Raw genomic sequence first — 15,677 nt, 5'->3', positions numbered from 1 at the left:
AATGAGGCCCAAACTCTTAGGGAATGTATGTTCCAGCGAGGCAGACAGACAACAATCAGAACAAAACAGCAAAAACCTCTGTGGAGGAGCAAGCGGGGCGTCAGGGAAGAGTGACCGGAGCGACCAGGAGGCAGTTGCTTTAGACGTCTCTGAGAGCTGACATTTAAGATGGACCTCCCTGGTGGCGCAGTGGTTAAGAATCCGCCTGCCAATGCAGGGGACACCGGTTCAAGCCCTGGTCTGGGAAGATCCCACATGCCACGCAGCAAGTAAGCCCGTGCGCCACAACTACTGAGCCTGCACTCTAGAGCCTGTGAGCCACAACTACTCAGCCCACACACCTAGAGCCTGTGCTCCGCGACAAGAGAAGCCACCGCAATGAGAAGCCCTCGCACCACAAAGAAGAGTAGCTCCCGCTCGCCGCAAATAGAGAAAGCCCGCGTGCAGCAACGAAGACCAATGCAGCCAAAAATGAAAGAAAGAAAGAAAGAAAGAAAGAAAGATGCACATGAAAGATGAGAAGAGGGTCCCAGGCGGAGGGAACAGGAAATGCAAAGTCCCGGGGCTGAAGCAGGCTTCGTGTGCTGGGACCAGAGGAAGGCCAGTGTACCTGCAGGGAGGGACCTGGAAGAGGTTAAAGACAGAGTGAGCTAGGGGCCCATGATGTGAGCAGGCAGGGCATGGTAGGATTTCCATCGTAGAGCAATGGGAAGACTTTCAGGGGTTTTGAGGGGGAGAGGGGATGATCTAACTGATGTCGACAATGATTACTGGCTTCTCTGTGGAGCCTGGATTATAGGGGACACAAGTGTTAACCTGGAGACTGGTTAGCAGAGTCCAAGCCAGTGGTGACGCTGGCTGCCCTGGGATGAGGACAGTGGGGATGGAGAGGAGTGAGTGGGTTTGTGGCTTATTGCGGGGGTAAAGGCAGCGAGACTTGATGATGGAAGAAATGTGGGGTGGGGGAGGGGAGAGAAGGGGATGGGAAGATCAGAACGAAGCCGACTCCTGGCTTTGGGGCTTGACTAACAGGCGTGGAGGCACCGTCTGCTTAGGCAGGGGATACCGGAAAACGGGGTGTGGGGATCCAGGCACTGGGAGGCTGTGCTGCATAAGACCTACGTGGCCTCTGCCTCATGGGGCCTCCAGTCCCCAAGACTCCACGGTGACGGCTAAACTGAATCCACAGGTGCCTGGGCGCTGGGGAGACGGCACAGTTCAGAGAGGCCTGTGTGGAAAGCCTTGGCTGCCCTTCTGGACCGTGTGAGGTCTTAGGCAAATGAAGTAACTCCTTCCAGCCTCTGCCTGAATCTATAAAGTGGAGAAAATACAGTTTACAATGACTGGACTATTTAAATCAGCACAACTGGTACAAATTATGCTCCTAACTTTGCTTGGTGGGCATAGAATCACACCTGGCCCAGAGAACTGGACCAAGGAACTTGAGTTGATAGCCCCTGCTCCCTCTGACTAGGCTGTCTGTGGGTGGGCAAGGCCAGCAAGGTCCTTTTTGACTCTTTTTGTTTGCTATGCATCCACTGATCACCAACTCTCCCTCTGATGGACACGTTACTTCTTTAGAAGAATTGCTAAGACCTCCAGTCAGAGGGTGCTCTGGCCTAAGAGTCTGGGTCAGTCATGGTTCTCTGGTCATAAGCATCAAAACAGACTCTTTTTAATTTAAGAAGAAAGGGAATTGCTTGGTTGAGTGTAGGGGAGCTCACAGAAAGAAGAGAGGGCAGGGACCCCAGCTCTGGGTTGCTCCTGAGGCTTCAGCAGCAAGGACTCCTGGACAGTCCTCTCAGGATATCTTCCCAGGGAAAACCAGCTCCGAAGTAGCTTGGCCCTTTTGCCCCTTGACCAGGACTCCAGTTCCAGGAAGAGGATCTAATTGGTCTTGAGACAGACTGGGATCTGGGACCTGGGCCCCTTTGCTGCAGTGCTTGCACCTGGACAAAACTCTCCTCAAGCAACAAAATACAAAGAAACTATAAGGGACTAAAAATAACTGTGTGCATGTGCAGTTGGGGCAAATCATGAACAACAAGATACAAAAAGACCAAAAACCCTAGCTGCCACTTCTGAGATGTCGGGAACAGAAGCAGGGTACTGTGCATACAGCCTGCACACGGCACCACCAACGGGGTGGGCAGACCGCCTAAGTCACCCTTCTGGCCTGACCCTTACCCTCACCTCATATAAGGGACCAGCTAGCCCCCCTCAGGGAGTGAGCAAGCGAACCTGTTACATGTTTTCGCTCCCTGGCGCTGCAGCAGGAGCCCCAGTAAAGCCTTGCCTGAATTTCTCGTCTGGCCTCTTATCAATTTCTATTGATCAAAGAATCCAAGGACCCTGGTTGGTAACAGTCTGGTTTGGGTCATGTGCCCAAGGAGGACTTAGGCCTGGCTGACAGTCTGCCCAACGTGGGTCCCTCCAATGTGAGGGGAAATGGTTCTGCAAAGGGAACTTGCCATCATCACCCAAAGAAGAGGTTATGGGCGAAGTGAGCCGGCTCACCTCCTCTGGAAGGTATTAGATCTGAGAATTATCACCTTAGAAACTGTAGAAGAGATGCCCTTAGCGGGTGAGAGGTTAGAGCTGCCAACCCTGCGATTCTCTAATCATTTGTATTTAAACCTGTACAAGCCCGATCACACTGATAGTTTGCCAGGCGACAACTGGTCAGTTTAAAAAGCTGGTGCATTCCAAATGATAGGTGGTCTTATTCTGGTTTTAAAATATCTTTATCTAAAATATCAGTAGGGAAGTAGTGATGCAGTAAAATGTGAAAACAAACAGAAGGATTCTGGTCATTTCCTGGTCTATGAATATCACACGTGAGAATCATTAGTGGCGTCCACCAGATGGTTCTAGTTCATTTCATTCTTAACGTGAGTTGAGTTATGAGTTGTTTTGGCCAATGACATGTGAGTAGAAGTGATGTGTCACACCTAGGCAGTCATAAGAGGCAGTGTATGATTTGTCACACTCTCTTTCCCTCTGCCACAGAAATCAGCAAGGCTCCAGGTAGCAGTTGCTCCATCAGCCTAGTCCTGACTGAGGATGGCGTGGAAGGGCTTCCAGACACCAGAGATGAACACGTAGCATGAACAAGAAATAAGTCTTTCTTCTGTAAAGACCCTGACATGTGAGGGTTTTTTGTTGTTGTTGTGGCATAAGCTACCTTATCCTGACTGACACATAAAGCATTCATACCCCTGCACCACTGGGGCTCATCCTTTAGGTACTGGTGACTGCAAAAGGGCAGAAAAGTCATAAAACCTTGACACTCTACATATAGCACAAAACAATTGCATGTGTTAAATAGTTTTGCATTAAGACTGAGTGTTTTTAAAAACATGGTGCTATATTACCCTTCCCTGATATGACCCACAAAACTCCAAACACACCCTAAAGTCTCTTCATCTGGTCAACCTCAAAAGACTGTCCTTGATCAGACGGCGTCTCTGTCCTTGTGTTAGAAATGGACCCTGTATCAGCCAGGGCCCCCACAGGAAATGAGTGATATACTCAACTAGCTGTACTTAAGGGGGCTTATTAAAAGGACTATTTATAAAGGTTCCCCTTGGGGGATAATGCAGTACGAAGGTCAGACCGGCAGAGTGTCATTTCCCCCCAGGTCTGAAGGGACAAGTGAAAGGAGTGGCTGCCAGAGTCCAGAGAGAGAGCCCCCTTATAGGAGCCGTGACCTTCCGTTTTAGATGTCACATGTGGTCCTCAGGCTCAAAACCAGGTGGAGAGAATTGCTGAGGGACAAACGGAAGATGTCTACCACATCTAGCACTGTTACAGCTGCAACCATCGCCACAAGGTTCGTGTTGTCAGATTTCCAGACTGTCTGGGTCCAAGAAAGGGGGCAACTTTGAAGCCCTCTTTAGCTTTGCTCATGACTTTCTGGGTCCAACAGGGAGCTCTGTTCTGGAGCCAGGCACTGGGTACTCACCAGAGAGTAGAAAGCCAGAGAGAGGGTCCCCTTTTTTTTAATCTCCTCCCCAAGTTCTCGTGGTATTGGAGAAAATGATCACCAAGATCTTGTCTGAACTTATAATACAAACCCAGGACACATCAATAAATCCACATTCTTTAATGAAACATTTCTTTCTAGACATATGTTAGCTCCTCTCCCCTTTCTCTTTGCAACTGACAACATTTCATGAAATGTACAGTTACACAAAATAAAAAATACAATATATTTATAGATAATGCTCTAAACGGTTTTTCTTTTTCTTTTTTCTTTTTAAAGAATCCTTCTAGGCATTTGGGATTATTTTACAGAAGTTCAGTCTACAAAGGAAACTTGAAAAACATCTGCTGAAGCCAAAGGAACACTTGTTCACACACTGAACAATAACAATACCACGAATTATCTGAAATTTATCAAATAGACCAGATCAACGGCAAACCCCAGTGTGATTTGCTAGTTAACAAGATCTTACAAATGATTCAACCAGGCTGAGCGTTTCATGAGTAATAAGAAACTTAACTTTAGAGGAAAATAGTCTTACAGTGAATCGATGCACAGCCTCATTTTCTGTTTGGAGAAATTCCACAAGCTGAAGTTAATTCCAGATCCTTACCCTGCCCTGGGATCCAGGTTCTAGCATCTACTAGACCAGATTACACTAGAATTGGACCAGGCTGAAGACCCAGACCCCAAATATTTCATCGGGTCATCAAGATAATTCTCTGAACTGAAGCCAGTCTTCTTGGAGCTCTGTGACAGCCCCAAGGACAAAGCAGGCAGGGGTAATGTCCCCTGGGATATGTGCAGGAAGGTCACTGGGCATTTGGAAGAGCCAAGGCAGGGGCCTGGGTCTTTCTGCTGAGTGGACTTTCTCTCGTGAAGCCAGCTGTGCGTTCCTTGCAGAACCTGCCCTGTGGGTACGTCCTGTGAGTCTGAGTTTCCAGGGGAGTGGTCTGGCCAGCCCCAGCTGAATCAGAGCTTGTCTTTTCTGGGAATACGTCACTCACAGAAGGCCTAAATAAAGGTTTTCATAAGAGTCCCATTGTTTCAAATTGGCCACAGGTTGATAATTGTTGAAGTTGTGTTTTTGAAAATATTCATACTAGAGAGAGAAAAATAAGTACCATTGTTTCATGAGGGTGGCAAATACTGAGGCAGAGCTGACTCTGTTTCTGACTCCCTCTCACTTTTCCAGGGAATTCATTAATCTTATTCAGACTTCTAAAGGCTGAAACTACAGAATTTTCATGTTCTTGGAGAGAGAACCTTACCAGTCACCTTATGCATCCTGACTTCAGTTTCAACTGTGAAGATCAGACCGGGCAAAATAAAAGCCGCCAAAACACAAAAATCAGAGAAATGGAATCCACCCTATGAGGCGGGTAAGGTCTGAACCAGTGACAAGCTGCTCCACGTGCTGAATCAAAGATCCCCCGGGAACAGGGGCTGTGATAGATCACGATATAAGAATGTAGGCTGAACCTCCATTCAGGGCCAAGAAAGGCCGAGAGAGAGCTTGGTGAAAGAAGACCCATAAAACACCGTGCAGGTCCAGAAGGGCCTACTCAGTCAAATCAGTGGGCCAGTATTTATCACACTGCATTGATTAAGGCTCTGACAGTTGATCCTTTACATTCATACATATATACAGACATATATTATTATTAATAATACTTTGTTTTTTTTCTGTTTTAAGGAAAAAATAGTCCCATGCATTTCTTCTACCTTTCTTTGTATTCTTTTTTTTTTTCATCTTTTTTTTTTTTTAAACTCCCAGCAATCATTTTAATTAGACATAGTCCTCTGGGGGTATATTCTGATCTTTAAAAAATATCACCTTTAATCTTTTGCAAATACTTTGTTTCAAATGAGGTTGATTCATCCCAAAGGAATTCTGGCGCTTGGGAGCGATCTCGGCTCTCACCAAAAACCCTCTTGTGCGCTGTCCTGTGTTCGATACCAACCACACGGGACTTAGGGTTATGTAAACATTATTTAAAAATTATTCCAACATAAATACTCTTTTAAAGCTAACACACCACAGCTTTTAGCTCATAATGCCCATAGATGCCTTAATGAAATGCCATTCAGAACTACCTCACTGTTTAAAGTACACCTGGAGGTTTCAAAATTATGTAAACAACATCCTCTACACTTCTCTAGGACAAGTGCCAAGCGTGGTGAATTCTGACTGCAGGCTGGTGACTGAGCGCTAGTTAGTCTGGGCAACGTCACCCATGCACTCTTGAACCCGACCGGTTTCAGGAAGTTAGTCACAGTAGACTTGTTCCACAAGGTGTTGATTCTTACATAACATCAGTTTTCAATGATGTTAACCCCATGAGGGACCTGAATGGTCCCTCATAAGATGTCTTTGCACGTCTTGCAAATGCAGTTTGAGTTGGTTGTCGAGAGCCAAGGTCAACCACAGCAAGTGCCTCCAAAGCTGGAGGAATAGATGTTCTCAGCCCATGGAATCCCAAGGCCGGGTGGAGTCTTCTCCAAGTCAGTGAGGGCAGGAGGACAAGTCAGGATGTCTTCTTCTTGGCAGATTAGGGACTCTCACCAGCAAATGTGCTGCTGAAGTCACAGCAGATGCCTTAGTCCTCTAATGCAGTTAGGGATGGGGGAGCCCAACGTGGGCAGGGAGAGCCGATGATGCAGAGGAAAGGCTGGCGGTCTCCTTGCTACACGACAGGGATCCTCACACACCAGCTCCCTCTGTGCACTGCTTACTGTGATGTCTTTTTTAGTCCTGACGACCATATTCTCAGGTTTCATGGGTGACGTGTCCCTGGCAGAGAGATAGCAAAAGTCTCCAGCCAAAGCTGTGAGGAACACATGCGCTATGGCCAGGCTTTTCTCCTCATTGTGCAGTGTAGACAGAAGATGACCCGAGTCTCCAGGACACGGTCACACTGCCTGACACCTATGGAAGCACGTCCAGAAATAGAGGAAGGACCCACTCAAGGGTGGGCTTTTGTCTCATAGGAGCAAGGGACGAGGAGAATGAACAGGCATAGCTTGAATAGTCAGTGACGTCAAACCTTAATCTTTAAAACTCCATGACGGATCACATTGCAGCTGGAATCAAAGGAACATCTTCTCTCCTTGTTTTGGCCGAACTTCATCAGATACACACACCTCCAAGGCTAGATTTTGAGTTTTTGTTTGAGAATAATACTGCACACTGCTTTAGAGCAAACTAACAAGGTGCCATTGTTATAACAAAAACATTCTCATTTCCTGTTTTTCAAGAACAACATTATTTCTTCATGTGCAGGGCATCCTGGAACTTGGTGCTCGTGTAATGGGCCTGAAAGCCCTTCTTGTTGACGGTGTCATCCGTGTGGAATCGAATCATCAGAGAATCCCCTGCAGAGTAGATTTCTTCCAATGGCTGAGGGGAGGAGAAAGGAAAACCAGAGGGACTTTAAGCCAGTTGGCTGTGGTTGGAGTTTAAAATAAGGAGAATGAGACAGAACTTTACACAAAGACATAGGATGGCTGATGATGCCGCAAGGCATCCCTGGCACCAGAGGCTCTGAAGGGCAACAAAACAAGCTCTTTTTCAAAGGAAAGCTATTCAAATTCTGCTCCAGTCAGCACCCCCGCCCCCTGCCCCAGCCCTGCTTTCCCAAAGACAATCTGAAATGCATAGCTCATATAGAATCTATTATTTATTAAGTGCATAGATTAATTAAGTGCACTTCTCTAAGCACTTTCAGATCTCATCTCATGTAAACTTTACAACAACTTTATAAGGCAGGTTCTATCTCTATTCTATACTTGAGGAAACTGAGATGAGACTCGAGTTCACACAACTAGATAGGCTGCAAGCTCAGGTTTTTCTCACTGTAAAGTGTATACCATGAATCACCCAGCTCTAGGGTCACCACTGTGATGTGTCTTCCAGGAGACCTAAGACGAAGACCATTGTTGAGGTCCATGTCCTGTCCAAGGACAAAACATGGGATGGAGTCACTGCATTTGTCAGAAAGGTTTTGCCAGGTGGTGGATGAAGGGGAGCCAGGTTCTGAGGCTGCTGTCTACCAGATTCTAACAGAACCAAACTGGGCTTCCCGTACATTTCACTGCTCAGGACCCTCCAAGGTTTTCCTCTGCATGTGGACCCCACAGTTTGAAAGACTTTAGCTCTCAAAGGCACTGCATCAGCTAAGTCACACTTCGGCATCCTTTCTTCTTTGGAGGGTGAGAGAAGATGAAGGGAAATTATTCAAAGACTCATGCAAATGCCAGTTTGAGGTTCTGTTTAGCACAAGCACTAATAACTCCAAAATGATTTAATGTAAGTCCAGCCAGTTGCAAAGAAGCTTGAGTGATCAGCCCTGGAGGTGGAGGAAAGGAAAGAGCTGGGGACCCAGTGTGGGCAGTGCCCAGCGTGGTACAGCCAGAGAGGGCCCAGGACACTGAACTGGCTGGTCCACACACTTGCACTGAGCGCCAACTACATGCCAGGCCCTATTTCAGGCGCTGGGGAAATAGTGATCAAAACAGGCCTGCCCTGTCCTGAGGAGGTGGCCCAGGAAAGAGGTGATAATGAGAAAAATGATCATGACCTTGAGCGTAACTAATGTGTTTGGAGTAAAAGAGTGATTCATAATTTTCACAGGCATTTGGTTTTATTGGGAGAGAGAATTGTGAATATGTGGAATATGCAAAAGTATAATTAAAAAAAAATTTTTAAAGCCTGAAGGCTAAAGAAAAATGGGGGGTGGGGGGTAGGAGGGCGGGGAGAGATGAACCCTTTGCAAAAGTAGGCAGTCCTAAAAAGGACTTGCTCTTACCTAGCTGACCTCGGTATCAGGTCCCCGGTACCTCCCAACCTCCTCTGCGACTACCCTCCAGTTTCCCTCTTTGCTCCAGCAGAGCGGGCCTCCTGGCTGGTGCTATAAGCGGCAGAGACTCTGACGCACGCGTGTCTGACCCAGCAGCTCCGCGGCCCGCCTCCCCCGCATCCCTGGGACTCACCCCGGAGCCGCAGAAGCGGCCGAGCCTGGGCGCCGTGCTGTCGTAGCCGTCGTATGCCTCCATGTAGTCGTAGCCACAGTCGGCCTCCTCCTCGACCTCAAAGGTCCGGAATATCAGCTCCACGCCGTAGCCGTCCTCCGCCACGATCACCCAGTCGCAGCGGGCCTGGCTCGGGTAATTGTTGTCCCCAAACTGGGCATGGGAATAGAGCTCTTTGGTCTGCACTTCGGCCTTCAGCCTGCCCCCGCACTCTAGAGCGGAGAGAGAAGCGCGATGCCCCCTCCGCACAGAGCGCACGCTCCACGCCCCCTCTTCCCGGCCCCCAGTTTCTCTTCACGCCCTCCGTACGGGCCAGTTTTCTCCACAAAGCTGGTGTGTGCCCTGTGCGAAGGGCCGGGAAAGTTTCATCAGCCCATTTTACAGAGGAGTAAAAGAGATCCAGGAGTTTCAGGGCTCACTGGGGAGTCCAAATTGACCCTTGCGTACAAACAAACCAAGGTCCTATGTTACCAGATTGGGTCATGGGGAAGCCTCGGGGAATACCGGGGCATGCTACTGACAAAAGCCTTTTCCTCTCTCCAGTTGTGGAGACCTGGGGCCAATGGATGATTTGCCCGCCTGGTCGCTGGGATGTGATGGATCTTTACCACTTTACTGCCTGGAAGCGCTAGAAGCATCTGAAAAGGGCTCACCCTTGCCCGGCCGACTTGCTGTAATTTGTTACTTTGCCAGCAGAGGGCACCAAAAGCACATCAAAACTGCTGGTGAGCGCTCAAACCTGAAACCTCAGAATAGACCTGGCTGGCGCCTGCATTTGAGAGCCTAACTATAGGCCAGCTTTGAAACCCCTGTGAGTGTTACAGGCGAGCTGCGCCTTGTACTTTGGACTTGTATTCTGTAGCCTTGGCTTCTGCGTTTTTTCACTGGGACGGTAACTCTGGTTGGCCCGAGTCCCATCCTACCATGTGTCTAGAGACCACATAATAAAAACGTGTAAATGAGAGGGATGGGAAATTAGAAAGCAACAGAAATTCTGAAGGCAAATTCCTCCACAGCAGGTCCTCAATGTGCTCCACGCCTCCTCCCGCTGGCGTGGCTTCCGCACCGTCTGGTAACATTCCCCAGCCCGGCTGGAGCTCCACGTCCAGCCCGGCCCCAGTCCTGTCCGACTGCCAACTCTTAATCCCATGTGTGCTCTAGCTTAGAATTTCTTCCAGGTCTGAACTGTCTTTGGGAAATTTCAAATTCTTGAGACGTGGCTGGCCAGGAAATGGGCACTTAGCAGGGCAGAATGCCTTCCATCCATCCTGCCAGATCCCCTGTCCATTCTTCCCCACCTGCTCTGGGTCCCTGGAGGCAGACCTCTGGGTCTACATGGATGAGCCCTTTGCCTTCATGATCCAGCCACAGGGAGCACCGGCAGATCGGAGGAGGGAGGAGAGAGGTCAGGGCATTAGTCCCAGGCCCCCTCCTTGCCTGGTCCTCGCTCCTGTTGGGGGGCCCTCTGTTTGCCCCCCTCTATCTCTAGGCTCCAGGAACCGTTCCCTCCTCTGGTATCCAGGCCGGGGGTAGTAACAGCCTTGCAACCTAGCCCTGGTTGCTGCACTGTCCCCACAGTGTCCTCACACCCTGCCCACCCCTCTGTAAACAGTCCCTTATTCAATTCTCCTCAAATAACGATTCTACCTGAGTGTGCCCCCATTGCCTGCAGGACCCTGACCTCCCCTGAGCACCCACACTCAGTCTGCAGGGACAAGAGGGTGAAGTCACTAGTTAGTGGCTTTTAAACGTCACCGGGGAAGTGACAGCGCAGCCGTGAACAGTGGGGAGTTTTCTCCCAGGCAAGGGCCAGCCAGACGGAGAAGGTGCCGCCTGTCATTTTGTCTCACCTGATTCATGTTTTCTGGTTCTGGGAAAGAACTGGGAGGAGGGGCTGTTAAAGGGCTCAGAAAACCTCACAGTGGTCATCATCATGAGCTCAGACTCTGAGTGGGCTGCGCAGTCACCGCTTTGCCAGAGGGCCAGGATCAGAGAGTCAAAGTTGCTTCAAGGGCTCTAGTCCCAGGTTGTCTCCTTTAAACGGCTAAAGAGCAGAGCCAATGTTCTTACTGACTTTCTTCCGTTTAACACAGTAAATAATGTAAGTTATATGCATAAACATTTTCCTCCAGAGGGCTGAATAAAGTTATTTATTTCAAGTGAGGAAAAATAATGCGGAACAAAAACACTTTTCATTTTCTGGAACTGGTCCTTGGAGGGTACAAAGGGCTACTCTCCACCACTCAGCACCCAGACTGAGGGTTTCACAGACCAGCAAAATTACAAGTAAAATTTTAAAGCTTGGGTGGGGGGCGGTGGGAGGAAGAAAGGAAGGGAGGAAAGAAACGTGGCGCCGACAAAGGGTTGCCCCTTTAAAAGGTTGTCAGTGAAGGACATTAAAAGAAAACAACCCTTCCCCCTATGGGTGCCCATGTTTCATTTTAAAAGGGACATGTTATCACACACTGCTCGTCCCCCATGGTCAGAATTAAAGGTGGTCCTTTCCCTGCCTTCATCACCCATCTATCTCCAGCCCACGTGGGCATCAGCTGAAGGCCGGGCTCCCAGCCCACGCACCTGTGCTGTGCATGGCTTGGAATCCTCTCCTCTGCACCGAGGCGTCCGAATAAAACCGGAGAAACAGGCTGCTGCCCGAAGCCACCACAGGGTCTGGCTTCTTGCTGCCGCAGAAACGGCCGAGGACCGGGGCCAGGCTGTCGGGCCCATCGTACAGCTCCAGGTGGTCGTAGGCACATTCCTGGTGCTGCTCGATCTCAAACTCGTTAAACGTCTAGGGATGGAAGAGCAGAAAGTGAGGCAAGGTCACTTCAGCCGGGGCGGGCCCCCCTCTCCAGGGGTGGGAGAGGAAGGGGCACGAGGACATGCATCTGCCCAGCCAGCTGTGCAGGCGGCGTGGAGCCCATGGTGCTGGTGGCCACATCTGTTGAGAAGGTCTCCAGCTGGCCCCTCTCTTAGTCCCCAGAACAACCCTATGAGCTATTGCTACCACGACCGCTTTGCGGATAAGGTGGCCGGGGTCAGAGGGTTTCAGTGCTTGTTGGTGTCTGTGCTCCTTCTGTCACATCCTGCAGCTTCTCCCTCAACGATGAGAGCAGCAGTGACCGAGGTGTTCACTCTGAGCCAGGGGCTGTTTTAAATGCTTTGTAAGTAGTAATCCTCATGACCCTGTGAGGTGTCTACCATGATAACCACCACCTTACAGATGACGAAACTGAGGCACAGGGCTGTCGGATAACTTGCCCAAGGTCACCCACTGGCAGAGTTGGGCCATGACCAGGAGGTCAAGGAGCCCTTGCCCTGAACCTCTGCACTGCACTGTGTGAATGAGGCTTCATGAAGTGCGCGCTACTCCACGTCAATGTCCTGAGAGTGGCTGGCCAGAGTTGAATATTTTTTTCCATGCAGAGCCCTGCATTTTCTCACTCAATTCTGATAATACTGTAAGGAAAGAGCTACTATTATCCCCAGTGTGCAGAAGGGGAAACTGAGTCTTAGGAAAGTTAAGTGGCTTGCCCACGTTCAAACAGCTAGAGAAGGATGGAGCTGAACTTGACCCCCAGCCAGCCTGACTCCAGGTCACACTCTTAACCATCACCAGGCTATACTGCCTCCCCTCTCCCTGTCCCCCCAAGACTGTCCCCTGAAGCAGGCCAGGGCAACCCCATAATTCCAGGCTGTACACCAGGCTCTGCAGCCCCAAATGTAGGGTTTCTCAGGTGCTGGGCACATGACTGGCCAATGGCCTGCCCATGGCTACGAGGGGGATGGGACAAGGTGAGAGGGGACAGTTTAACTGAAGACTTGGACCAAATGACAGAGAGGGAGAGAGAACATTAGCTGGGGGTTGGAAGGGATCTCAATTCACAAGAAGGGGCCCGGGGTGACAGAGCGGAGATGGAGGCAGAGAGGGAGAAATAGAGGGGCCACAGGCTTTTGTAAGAATGACACACACATTTTGTGTTTGAGCTTTGAAATGGGCAAAGCTCTTCACACTTATAGGAAGGGAGGTGGGGCCAGAGAGTAGGGGTAGGGATGGTGGGCAGGAGTAGGAAGGGGAGGCTGGTGGGACCAGGGTGGGCAATGCAATGGGAGGGTGACGGTGGGCCAGGGAGATGGGGAGCTCCCCAAAAGTCCATAGGACACCCTGTGGCTATCCCTGTGCAGTCAAGCACTAGCTTCCTGGTAAGTATTCCGTCCACTCTGGTAGCAAAAAGGTAGAGCATGATCAGTATACCCACCATCCACTTCCCAAGGAAGTATTTAAGAACTAGCGCATATGTATGTGCCTCAGATAAATTGGAGGTCTGGGTTCACTCTGGCCACTGTGATTGGTTGCTTTATTTCCTCAGTACTGTAGAGAACAGGAAAAGACGTTTGGGGCAGTTACTAAAATCTTGTGGCCCTTCCAGGGAAGCGCCGCTACCAGTTGTGCAAATTGCACGTTCCCAACCCCAGGGCGCGCCATTCCCCCGCCGTCTTCAGAGATTTGTGTTGCCATGGCGATCATCTTCCAGCAGACGGCAGCCTTTCTCTAATGCACTCGCTTTAATTCACCCTCGCCCAGATTCAAGGCTGTTCTGACTGACCCAGGAGAGCAGCCGAAAGCGTTTCCTACACGGACAGCCATGCATATGAGGTGCCCACATGGGCACCTGTGGTCACAGGCCCTGCCTTCACCCCTCGATGCCCCAGGCCTGCACCCGTGCCCAGCCTGGGCACCCATTCATCCACCTGTCCTCCTCACCGCTCTCACCGGTAAAGACCCACGCAAGTCCCTGGGCGATCGTCTATTTATCATCACCTTCTCCTTTGTTCTCTCCCCTTCTCCCTGCATTATTGGTCCATAATTCAGGGGGACATCCATATACATTCTGAAGAGCTTAGCTATCTCCAGAGTTAGAATGACCCATTTAAAAACTGTTTGCTGGAATACAACAACTTCTCCAGAAGGCAAGAGGGTTTGTTTTACACTCCACGGTCTGGGAGTCCCTGGTGGCTGAGAAACAAGACTTGTAGGAAAAACTCATTTCTCTTTTGAAATAACCGAGCATGGTGCACAGACCACCACAGTCATATGCATGGATGGGACTTTAAAGAAAGGCTTGGAAGATATATATTTTTAATTCAAGAGAGAATTAGCATACATAACTTAACCTCCTATTGTTAACTGGAAAAATTGTAAGTTGTAGAAGAATATGAATAATAGAATCCATTTGAGAAATGTGAGCAAGAAAAAGGATATATATTTTTTCCTGTGCACACACACACAGAAATTTCTGGAAGAATTCACAAGAAAATGTTCAGAGAAGTCATTCCTAGAGTGAGCATGGGGATCTGGAAACTTGATTTCCACCTTCCAACCCTCTGACTGACTACATTTTTTTTTAACCTTGAGAATGTATTTTTTTTATTTTGTAAAATATTGTAACTGGAAACTATTGAATCTCAAACAGTGCTTCAGATCTGTGTGATGGGTGCCAGGTCATACTGACACCATTGTGAACAGGTGCTATTTACAGAACTTTTCTCACCCACCACCCTGGGCAGAGGGCTTCAGGTGCATCCTCTCTTTTAATCTGCACAACAGCCCGGAGAGGTAGGTTTCATTAGCAGTCCCATATTCCAGATAACAAAAGTGAGTCCTGGAAATGTTGAGTAACCTCCCCAAGTTTCAGAGCTGGGAAAAGGCAAAGCAGAGACTCAGACCCATGTCAGCCTGATACCGAAGTCCGTGTTGTCCATAAACTTTGAAAATAACTCACAAGTTTCACCCTGTGGCCCGCGGTTGAAGAGATGTTCCAGGTACACTCCCTCCGGCTCGGGTATTTGTCAGGCCAGTTGGGGCTCACCAGGGTCCCCTCTGCACTGCTGATCTTGTGTACACAGCCAGCTGGGGGTGACGGGTGACACACAGAAGAGAGAGAGAGGTAATTCATTTGTGGGCAGCAGAAGAGGCATTCCGGAAGAGCCTCCTCCCTGCGCTCTTGTCACACGGTCATAATATGTGAGGGCAGGGTTTGGCCTGAATCAAGGGTCCCCCAGCTCAGAGATCTGCTGATTTATTTGGCTTTGCTGCCTTCCTGGAGCCAGGTCACCTTTCTTACGATTGCTATTCGCATTGTGATTGTCGCTGGAAATATGGTAGAGTTAGTGGTTGAGACCACAGGCCCTGGGGTCAGATGGGCCTCGGTTCAAGTCCTGGTGCCACCACCTACAAGCTGTGGGACTCTGAGCCTTGGTGTCCTTATTGGTAAAAGGGGTGCCAACATTGTAGGGGGGATGCATGGATTAAATGCGATAATGCATGTGAAATGCTCAGTAAGCGCTAACAAAGATCTCCATCACTATGCCTTCTGCCTTTTAGTTTCCAAAGCAATTTCAATTGGAGGCTACAGATGTTGGCCTGGTTACCATGCTATTTGCAAAGAGCGGTCCCACGACTTGCTTAGTAAGTAGCATTTTGGCCAAGAGCTAGAATTTGTCTCTATCTGTGTTGAGTACTGCGCTAAGCACTTTGATTGCATCCTTTCATTTAATCCTTCCCACCTTCTAATTGAGAAAATAAGCTGAGAGATGGCAAGTGACCTGTTGGTCGGGGGTAGAGCCAGGCCTGCCTTTGCTCCTGCTGATTAGGAAATAG

At 49.2% G+C, this 15,677-nt stretch overlaps 1 protein-coding gene across 1 annotated transcript in view; it reads right to left on the bottom strand.

The window, feature by feature from the left end:
- Positions 1–7,250: 7,250 nt before the first annotated feature.
- Positions 7,251–15,677, bottom strand: part of TLL2 (tolloid like 2) — a 135,743-nt gene continuing 127,316 nt past the window's right edge. The window contains exons 18-21 of the mRNA XM_007187438.2: positions 14,800–14,927; positions 11,594–11,807; positions 8,978–9,228; positions 7,251–7,385 (exon numbers count right to left, since the gene is read on the bottom strand). Coding sequence (XP_007187500.2) covers positions 7,251–7,385; positions 8,978–9,228; positions 11,594–11,807; positions 14,800–14,927 — 728 coding nt within the window. The remainder of the gene's footprint in view (positions 7,386–8,977; positions 9,229–11,593; positions 11,808–14,799; positions 14,928–15,677) is intronic.

This window comes from Balaenoptera acutorostrata, chromosome 16 (assembly GCF_949987535.1).
Source record: "Balaenoptera acutorostrata chromosome 16, mBalAcu1.1, whole genome shotgun sequence".
NCBI lineage: Eukaryota > Metazoa > Chordata > Mammalia > Artiodactyla > Balaenopteridae > Balaenoptera > Balaenoptera acutorostrata.
The sequence above is the reverse complement of the archived record's forward strand: the minus strand, read 5'-3'. Positions and strand labels throughout refer to the sequence as shown.